Source organism: Cynocephalus volans, chromosome 14 (genome assembly GCF_027409185.1).
Source record: "Cynocephalus volans isolate mCynVol1 chromosome 14, mCynVol1.pri, whole genome shotgun sequence".
NCBI lineage: Eukaryota > Metazoa > Chordata > Mammalia > Dermoptera > Cynocephalidae > Cynocephalus > Cynocephalus volans.
This window is the reverse complement of record NC_084473.1, coordinates 25,932,628-25,942,576: the sequence shown is the minus strand read 5'-3', so window position 1 is coordinate 25,942,576 and position 9,949 is coordinate 25,932,628. Positions and strand designations below refer to the sequence as shown.

Sequence of the window (9,949 nt, the reverse complement as noted above, 5' to 3'; positions counted from 1 at the left end):
ATCATTGTGGGTGTTTATGAGGGAAATGGAAACTAGTTCATGGAAGTTGAGTGGACGGCCATCTCCAGTGCTGATTAATTTGAAACTTCCAAGGAAACAAACTTGAGCTGAGAACTGAAAAACCAGAGCAGTTATTGTAGTCTCAAGTCAAAAAATAAAAAGGGACTTTGGTGATAAACTCTGGACTCATGTGTTTCCTGGAATTCTAAATCTTTCACTCATTGCCTTATAAAATCAATCAGTAAATTAAGGTCCTGGCAAGGAGAGGACCCTCCCTGATCACTGGCCAAGAATTCCCATACGAGACTCCCCCCTGCTTTTCCAGGCATAAAATATTCAAGCTGTCATGGCAAACCTTGGGACATGAATCACAGTGACAAGTCAGACAATATAATTAGAGGAGCAAGAGGAGGGGTGTTTAGAACCCCCAACAGGCCAAACTTTAGAGTGATGGATGTAGGCTTTACCTGCCAGCTCTGTTGCTATCAGTGGCTACTATCTCCAGGAGGGCAGGGGCCCAATATTTTGTTCTCCTGTCCCATAACTACAGGAATTCCTACATGAAGATGCAGACAGGAAAGTTAGAAATCAAATTGTGTCCTTTATTCCTAGTAGGCATACCCAACCATATGCCGAGTCTTGTCTCAACAGACTGGTGGAAGTTTCCTGGGCCCGAAGCACACAAATGCCTGGGCTCTGCTCTCCAGATGGATGATGGCATGGGCAGCAGAAAGGAGCTGAGCCTTCAGGCACAGCCCCCCAGCATGAAGGGGAAAGGAGAGTCAAGGTAGGATTATGATGGTGAGAGCAATGAGGGGCCTCAAAGGGCTGAAGTCCTGTGTTTTGAGGTGAGAAGCATTTCCACCCAGTCCCCTAAGTCCACTGACAGCGACACCCAGTCTGCAGGTAGAGGTAAAGCTGCTGTTGTCCACTGTGCTGCTATATTCTTCTGGATCTTCTGGAGGTCCCTTTCCTTTTTCCACTGCGGCTAAAGTTGTGACCAAGAATGGGACAGTAGGCTGCTAAAGTCTTGGAGCAGGATCATTTGTCAGAAGAATGCAGAATCCACACACGGGACTCCCATCTTTTTAGAGATGAGCTATTTGGGGCTGGAGGAACGAGATAGAGGGAAGTGGAGGGCAGGAGCAAGAGAAGAATTGAGAGGCTACCAGCCCGAGGATGGAGGTTGGGAGCCATGTGCTCAGAGAAGTGTTCAGTGGATTTGTGGGTGGCAGGATGAGATCCCTCTGGGCCCAGTCCCCACCAAACATGGAAGAACTGGGGCAGAGGCCACTTACCTAGGAGACAGAACTCAGGCACCAAGTAAAAAAAGAACCTCATGCAAAACTGCCACCCTCTGCCCCAAGCAGTCTCAAATGGCCTCCCCTGCCAGGGAGGCAGGGCCTATTGCTGGGATATCATGGTGAATGCCCAGTCCAAGAAAGCCACGGTGATGTCCCGCAGGCAGAGCCAGGTCCAGTGGGCAGCCTCACTGAGTTGTGTCTTCACACAGTCCCAGGTCACCTCACCTCTGGGAGGAAAGCAGAACATTTTTGGTGTGTGTGTGACTGTGTCAACTTGCAGGGATGCAGCTCAGACCCACAAACCTCAACCCAGAGTGGCCAGAGATGAGCAAGAGGCAGGGCAGTTCGAGAGACTTAACAGAGAAGCCTTGTCACTGGGGACAAGAAATGGGGCCACTAGGGATCCTGTCAGAGCCCTGGGTGAGAGTCTCACCTGCACACCTCATGGCAGTGCTCCTGGGCCCAGGCCAGGGTCTCAAGCAGCAGGTGCCACAATGGCAGCAGTATGTTCTGATAGAGAAGCAGGAGCAGCTCCCCCAGATAATGGAGCAGCTGGCTCAGGGTGGCAGGGAGCTGGATCTGTAGCTGGACCACAGAGAATAGATGGGTCAGAGGGCCCGGAGGAATGCACCCCAGCCCTAAGGACCCAGTCCACGTGGGGCTGCCCCTTCCCAACAACTCTGCCCCTGGGAGGACCAGCCCTTCTCTGACTCCTTGTCTCTGCTCACCCTCTGAGAGAGGCTGGTGAGGCTGTCACCGAACCAGGCAAGGTGGGAGGCACAGTGGGCAGAAAGGAAGCTGACTGTGGCATTGGTGTAGTCCCAGGCCAGCTGCATGCCAGGCCTCACCACAGTTAGCAGATGGGAGCCCCAGGCTGGCAATGTCTCCTCTACCCAGCTGTAGAAGATGGAGTGGAGAAGGAGGGCTGAGTTTCCTCAGGTCGGCTTGACTCCCAAAGGATAGCTGAGGAAAAGGAAGGTCACAGGAGAGGAAAACCACAAGCACCTCCACGGACTGTCAATGCCCACCCTAGTCACATCACCACCCTGACATCCAAGCTTGCTCTCTCATACCTCTTCTCTCTCCTCCCTGGGAGGAGCTCACCTGTAGCCTTGCAGGCTGTAGGAGTAGAGCGTGGCACATGCTTGTTGGCCAACAGGCAGGAAACCAGACGACTGAAGCAACTGGCCAGCAAAGGATGCTGAGTAAAAGGGGCCTGGTGAGCTGGGAGGTGAGATGGGCAGGGAGCAGCGAGACAGACACTACAGGTCCCAGGAGCAGGCATAGTGGGGCAGAACTTTGTGGGCTCACAGGGTTGCAGAGCTGGCTCCAGGCTGCTCTGGAGCCTGCTGGGAGGGAGGCATGCAGGCCTGGGCAGTGGGGGGTCTAAGCCCCCTCTGCTGGGCCAGGTGAACAGGAATGCAGCAGCCAGGTGGAGCCCTGGACTAAGGTGTCAGGAAGCATCAGATCTGAGGGTCTGCCCTTCTACTTTTTAGTTGTGATCTTAAGCTAACTGCTAAATCTTTCTGAGCCTCAATTTCCTCAGGAATTAAAAGGAGATAACATGTATTTAAATGGTACCACCACGAATATGCCAGCATTTCTATACTGCGAAGTACTAGCCCAGTCTGAAGTGGTAATGCTGCTTCTGTGGACAGAAAAATCTTTATTTGCAGAACTGAGAACTCGTCAGGACAAAGGTAGGCGTGTGCTGGGTGGAGGGGTAGGTTGGGGGGTGGGGGAGATGCTACACCTAGCACTGTGCCCCACCACCATGCTGTCTTTCCTGCTTGCCAACAACTGCTTACCCTGAAAAGAGCTGTGAGAGCGGAGGTCATGGCACAGGAAAGCTATGGCAAAGACCAGCAGCAACAGGACTAACCGTGTCCAGGGTAGCCGAGAGACCCGTGCCTGCTGCAACAGACCCTAGAGGGAGAGGGGGTAGGGAACAGTGATCACAAGGGAGAGGGGCTGGTCCTTACCTCCTAAGGCAGGCCTCCAGCCAGGCCCCCCAGGAAGCGGGTCACACTCACATTAACCTGGTGGTAGCCGGGGGCTCTACAGACAGGTGGGACAGGAATGTGATACAGGCCCAACCCGGGGTGTGCTGAGACAGAGATATAGGACAGCGTGTGGGCTGGAGAGGGCTGGGTGCCAGCACCTTGCAGGCCGCATCACAGGTGACGACATCCTGGTTGTTACCATTGCCCTTCCTTAGCAGCTCCTGGTTGGCAAGCTTGAAGGACTCAATAGTTTCTTGCAAAGACTTCTGCACCTACAAGATAAGAAAAATCTGGGCTGAGAACATAGGATCTGGGCTGTGACAGAAACCTGAGCCTCCCTCCTGTGGCATTTTCCATGCCAGGTGCACCCCCAGAGCACCTTCTCAGGGAAGGGAGGACAGTGGCTGAGGGGCATGAACCCAGACAAGGCTGAGCCTGCCAAGTCCTCCCAGATCCTCACCTTCTTAGGAATCTGCTCCCAGGTCCTATGCAAGTGCTCCAGCAGTAGGCTGTGGGGAAAGCACACCCCTTGCAATCAGGTGGCCCACTTTGCCCCTCCCATCCTCCTGTCCTCCATTAGGCCCTGGCTCCTTCAGGATGAGACTCTCCACCCAACACCCGAAGAGCAGCAGCTTTCTCGGGGCCACCCCAGCAATGTCCCCCTTCACCCCGAGAGGCGTGAGCCTGCAGAACAGTGTCCAATGTTCCCCTTCTGCTTCTAGAACAGGGACAGACCAGCCTCAGGCTGGGAAGCATGAACCGGGAAGCTTCTCTGTGTGGATCAGAGGCAGGTGGCCCCCCACCCCCACCTGCCTGGACTGCAACAGGTGCTTGGGGTATAGCTGCCTCCAGACGCTGGCGCTGAGAGGGTCCACAGTCAGGCACTCGGTGAGGCTGCCCAGGAGCTGCACAGGGGGACAGAACGGAGAGACTGCTGGGGGCATGAGGCTAGTGGGGAGGGAGAGTACTGAGAGGTATCCCCCCCCCCCAAGTGAGGCCACACGAGCAACACATCCACCCTGAGAAGTGGAGAAAGCTCTATGATAGGCTGTAAAGGGGGAGGCTGGGCTCCCAAGCTAGAGCTTGAGCTCAAGCTCAAAGCTCATTTGTCTGCAAGTGACAGGGCATTAGAAAGCATCCAGACCTGAATGTACTGCCCTTTCAGGTCCATTCTTCTGAGGGTAGAGTGTGAGTGAGTGGGGCAGGTGGTTGCCAAGAGTGAGCTAAGAAAATACTTAGGAAATGTGCTCTATGAAGGTAGGGCCTTGGTCTGCAGATAGGGACCAGTGCTGACCCCTGGGGAAGGAAAAGCCTCCCCCCATTGCCTCACCTCTTTCTTCATCTCGGGGGGACAGTTAGGGGTGGCTCTGGACAGAAAGGAAGGGAAGTAGGTATGCAGGGTGGATTCTGGCTTCGCCCCAAATGCCAGCACCTTCAGTCGGGGGTAGAGCTGACACAGCTGCGCCTGCAGGCTGGGGTGGGGGTGGGGAGAAGAGCCAGGCACAGGCTATAAATGGGGCTGTGCAATGTGACCCTTTTGCCTGCCTCAGAGCCCAAGCCCTGCCTGAGGGGGAGAGTTACTGAGGGCCTTCTAATGGCTTCAAATCCTTTTACTTAGAGACTCCTTGGAAAATCTGTTGAAAGCCTTAGATCCTCTCCCTAAAAACATGCTCACAGGCCAATCAAACTCACAAATCCATTGAATTTCAGGTTTTCACTGATCGCTTGAAACCTACCCTTGAACTTCCAGGTTGCAAGTCTCAGATCTAGGGTGGCTGAGGAGAAGGAACAGGAATATAGTGCCTGGTTCTGACCCTGAACTGGGATCTCTTCACAGCAGTGTGCCTCAGGGCAGTCCTACCTGGGTGTCAGGGAGTTGTTGGGCATATAGGCAAAGTCCAGAAGTGGGAAGAAGTCCTTGGGGCCAATCATGCCAAAGCCCTTGGTGAGGTTGGGATACATCCTTTGGGGGAAGGAAGAAACAGGTTTGTTGGAGACCACTACCCAGGACAGCTGTTTTGCCCATGACCCCAGCTAAGCCAACATCTAGGAAAAAGACATAAACTCTACCCATCCCCCAGCCCTTCATGGCTCCCTTTCTTTCCTTCCTCACCATCACATTCTGAGGTGGAAGGAGCTGGTCCTGATTGTCCCCACATCTACGGAGACCAGAATCACAGTATCCCATTTTGCTAAAACAGCCACTTGTAGACACCCTGGGCTTTCCCCTTGCTGTCCCCTCATTACTCACAGGAGCAGCCGATCCAGGTATGCAATGGCAAATGGAGACAAAGACTTGATGCCCAGCACAGGCAGCATGATCCCCAGCCACACTGTGGAGATAAAGGTCAGGGAGGAAGACTTAGGCTTACACCTCCCGGGACATCAGAGAGGAGCTTCCTGGCTCTAAGACCATCCCTCTTTCTTTCCATTTCCTTATTACCTTTCAAACCCTCGGTGAGGTTGGTAAAACCTGCTTGACCCAAGGCCCACAGGATGGTCAGACACTTTGCTGGTCGGCTCTGGTGGGACCTCAGCAGTTCCAGGAACTGAGGAGACCAGTGGGGAAGGCAGGTTGGTATAAGGAAAGCACCAGGAACACCCCCAAAGCCAGGTGGGAAGAGAGATGTCAACTGGGTGAGGAGGGGCAGGCAGAACACTATGACAGTGGACACTGTGACAGTGGAACCCTATGGCAGGGTGGTGCAGTGATTTGGAGCATGGGCCTCACCTACACTCTGCCACTTACTGGCTGACCAACCCTAGGAAAGTTACTGAACCCCACTGTGGCTCAATCTTTCCATCTATGAAATGGGAACAGTAGCAGTACATGCCTCAAATATATCCAAAGCAGGCACACAGTAAGTGCTAATAGTATTACCTATTATTATTGGTCTTACAGGGTCCTCCACTATCACATAACTGAGTACAACAATGTAGACTCTGCCTAGCCTCCTGGTGTCCCCACCACCACCCAGAGCTCACCTTGCTCAGGTTTGTGGTGGCAATCTTGGGCTTGTCTTGCAGAATGGCTTGGATACAGATGCGGTAACCATGTAGTGACTCCCCTGGAGAGATTCACATTCTCAGACCTACTCATGCTATGTGGCATCCCAAACCTAAAATCTTCCTTTTGGCAGCTATGAGCACAGAACCCAGGCCTAGTGTGTCCTAACTTCCTCCTACCTTTCCATTGAAAGTGCCAAGATTAGTGCATTTCTCTGCTGGAAACAGAACCACTCAGCCATGCTGGAAGCAGGAGAAAAGAAGTAGGCTCCCAAGATGGGTTATCCCTCACAGGCCCCTCTCACCTGGTGTCTTATCCAGCTCTTGCAGCATGGTGAACAGACAATGGTCAAAAAAGAGCTCCAGAGACCCTGCTGCCTTTGCCAGTAGCCCTCGGATGATCCCACGTAGCTCCCGGCTCACCAGGCTGTAGGGATAATCTGGGGTCCATAGGCCTCCACATGAGTGCTAGGACCAGACAGCCCTGCCAGCTCTGAGAATTCTGATTCTCTTCATGAGAATAGTGAATGGAAGCAGGGATCCCTGCATGGAGGCATCCTCCCTCTCCCAATGAGGCCCAGAAACTTTCACAGCCATGATTTAATAACAGCTCAAATCACACACATAAATCAGGACAATGGAGGGCACTGGGCTCTGTTACTAACATACAGTCCTTTAAAAATTTTCTTGAACTTGTCTGAGCTTGAGGGTGTTGGACAGACTAACCATGAGTGTGCTGGCTCAGTGTGGGCTCACTTAGAGGAGCTTGTAGCTTGTAGTTGAGATAGCTGGCCAGGTCCTTCAACCATATGGATGGGTTCCCAGAGAACACACTCTGGCTCTTGTCCAGTTCCTTCTGCAGAGCTGCCACATCCAGCTGCCAGGGACACACCCCCCCATATGAGTTGTGAGTGAAGGGCAGGGAAACAGGGTAGGGGTGGGAAAATAGTTGATGTGGTGGTAGAAAGAAAAAAGGGTTTCTGTTTTTAAACATAAGTATGTGGGGCCCGCCTGTGGCTCACTCGGGAGGGTGTGGTGCTGATAACACCAAGGCCACGGGTTCGGATCCCTATATAGGGATGGCCGGTTCGCTCACTTGGGAGAGTGTGGTGCTGACAACACCAAGTCAAGGGTTAAGATCCCCTTACCAGTCATCTTTTGAAAAAACAATCAAATAAACAAAAAACCCATAAGTATGTGGAATGCCACGATTTTGCTGCATCCAGATCTTTAGAAGGTGTGGAATAGGACAGCTGCGAATGCTGACCGCAAGACCCCATACTCTTAATAAGCCTTTTGTACTCTCAGGGGGGAAAACAGAGGACAAGATGGAAAATGAAAGATCACTGTTTTTGTGGGACTGAGAACCACAACCAGTTTCTCTTTCCTCTCCCTAGTGTTCCTGGGTCTTCAAGGCTTTCCTCTCATTAATCCGTGTTTCCCTATAAACTTCCCATTTCCTTTCTCAGTGCAAACATTCTGTTCCCTTGGGGTTTCCAACTTTTCCTGAATTCCTCCTCTCCACCAATAGTATTCCAAATCCCACAGGTCCCTCAGTTGTGCGTCCTCCTCCCCCTTCTTTCAAATCCTCTACATGTCAAGCACCCCCGTTTTTCCCGAGCTTGAACTCTAGGCACTTACAGCTTTGAGAGCCTCCTCCAGGCTGCGGAAGCGACCCTGCTTCTGGTTTTGTTTGGAGAGAGTCGCTGTCTTCTTGTTTGGCTGCTTCTTGTTTGCTGGTTTCTGAGGCTCCACAGCAGGGGGTGGAACCTGTTCCTTGTTCTGTCGCTTCATGATTTTCTCAAAGCCCCGTTCGTAAAGGGTGCTTGTAGTCTGGATTGGAGCTGGGGTGAAGACAGGCAGAGAAAGGGGGGCCACCCTTGAGTCCCTTCCCCACACTGCCACCTAATTCGTTTGCAGAGGAGCCTGACTTAAACTCTTTTGCGACTGCTTAAGGAGCAGGGCAGGGAGCTCTCCTGATTGCTTCTTTCAATCGTCACAGCTCTGGAGTCCATGGGCTCTTTCAGAGATGGGGCGGTTCTTCATTAGACAAATCAGAGTATGTGAGCTCTAGTAGAGGGATCAGATACTGAGGACTGGCTTCCTGGGTGAGTGGCTACTGGTCTGGCAAGACAGGCTTTTTCCATCTTGGTTCCAACACAGTTCCTCTTGCGGGACGTGACAACTCTAGAATCAACAAGTGGAGAACTTTCTCCACTCCTCCGGGAGACTGAGGAAACAGGCGCCACCCACAACAATACCCGGGGGCTGTTGAGAGCGTGTGGTGGGTTCTCTCTCCCACTGCTGGGCCTCCTGTCCGGCCCTCCCCGCCCTGCTGGCTACTTAAGGAAAGGGTACCGTGTTTAATGACCCAGGATGCCCCTTCCCAGCTCTCAGACACCTGCCCAGAGGCCAGCGAGGGCCCGGGGCAGCAGGGAGGGCTGTGTGCAGTGAACCGAGCGTCCGAAGGCCGGAATCCTAGTCCTCTCTTGACACGTGAGCCCGGGCAAGGTGTCCGACTTCACTTGGCCTCAGTTTCCTCACCAGTGAGGTCAGGCCGGCAACCTCCCCTTGCGCTGTGAGCCTCTCGAGAGACGCTCCAAAGAGACAACGCGAGGGTGGCGCTCGGAGAGCCCGGCGCTGCTCTGCCCTGTAGGCTCCGGCCACTGCTCGCTGCTGCCCTGCCGGGGCAGGCGGTATCGGCGGCGGAACGGGCGCGGGGGCCGGGTGGGTACTCACGGGTCAGGTCGTATTTCCACACTCCGTTCGCCTCTCCGAGTGCCCGGCGGTCCCCGCCGCCGCCTCGACCGCCGCCGCCGGCCCCAGGCCGCCGGCCCTTCTTCACCACCTCCCAGCGCCCCCCGCCCGCCGTCTTGGCCGCCATGGCTCCGCGCCCGCCCGCCCCGGCCTCCGCCCGGTTTTCCGGTCCCGCGCCGGCGCACCGCGCTCTGCCACGTCTCCTCGAGGCCCGCGCGCGCCGCCCGCCGCAAGGCAGCCTGGGACTTGTAGTCCTCGTCTTGCCAGCTCTAGCTTCTAGTAGGGCTAGAAGGATCAGGTGGGAATAGTCCTCACCACCGGGGAGAGTTTGAAGATTAAATGCTTCCTTCTTTCTAGGAAGGTACTAGTTTTCTGGTGCTAGTGATTAAACTTTAAGTTTAATGAGCTATACAAATCTATTTGCGAAATAACAAGAAAGAGATGGGGCTTGAGGGAAGAGGCAGAGTGTTGAAGGGCAGAAGTGGAGAGTGGAGAGTCCTGATGGGAAGCCGAGAAAAGTCCGGGGGTCTGAGGCAGCCAGGGCTGGGTTTCCCCTAACAGGCAATGGGAAAGAACTGGCTCTGGCTGCCATCATGCTGTGGATTGATTGAATTGTGTCCCCCAAGATTCATATATTGGAAACTTAGCCCCCACTGTGACTGTTGAGGGTGGGAAATCCTATTATGGTAATTGAAAGGTGGGGCCTTGAAGAGGTGATTAGATTGTAGGACCAAGCCCTAGGGAATGGATTAATAATGGTGGTCAGGAGCTGGTTCTGAGGGCTTTAAAAAGTAGAGCACATGTGAAAGTTGCTCTCTTTCTGCTTGCCATTTTCTGCCATGTGAGACCCCCTGGGTCACTGTCACCACCACCAAGACT

At 53.7% G+C, this 9,949-nt stretch overlaps 1 protein-coding gene across 3 annotated transcripts; it reads right to left on the bottom strand.

Moving 5' to 3' along the window:
* Nucleotides 1–600: 600 nt before the first annotated feature.
* On the bottom strand, nt 601–9,197 carry TMEM214 (transmembrane protein 214). 3 transcript variants are annotated; one of them, XM_063078312.1, is made up of 18 exons: nt 9,053–9,197; nt 7,955–8,157; nt 7,040–7,190; nt 6,619–6,753; nt 6,293–6,375; nt 5,751–5,856; nt 5,559–5,640; nt 5,169–5,270; nt 5,044–5,082; nt 4,638–4,779; nt 4,121–4,212; nt 3,768–3,816; nt 3,466–3,579; nt 3,113–3,230; nt 2,409–2,505; nt 2,033–2,201; nt 1,738–1,889; nt 601–1,531 (listed from the first exon to the last, which is right to left on the bottom strand). In XM_063078312.1, the coding sequence occupies exons 1-18, from the start codon at nt 9,195–9,197 to the stop codon at nt 1,405–1,407; spliced, it is 2,106 nt and encodes a 701-aa protein (XP_062934382.1). In that variant the 3' UTR covers nt 601–1,404. The 3 variants fall into 3 exon arrangements, with proteins under 3 accessions (XP_062934382.1, XP_062934383.1, XP_062934384.1); XM_063078313.1 differs by lacking the exon at nt 5,044–5,082; XM_063078314.1 differs by lacking the exons at nt 601–1,531; nt 1,738–1,889; nt 2,033–2,201 and adding an exon at nt 2,219–2,267.
* Nucleotides 9,198–9,949: the final 752 nt, after the last annotated feature.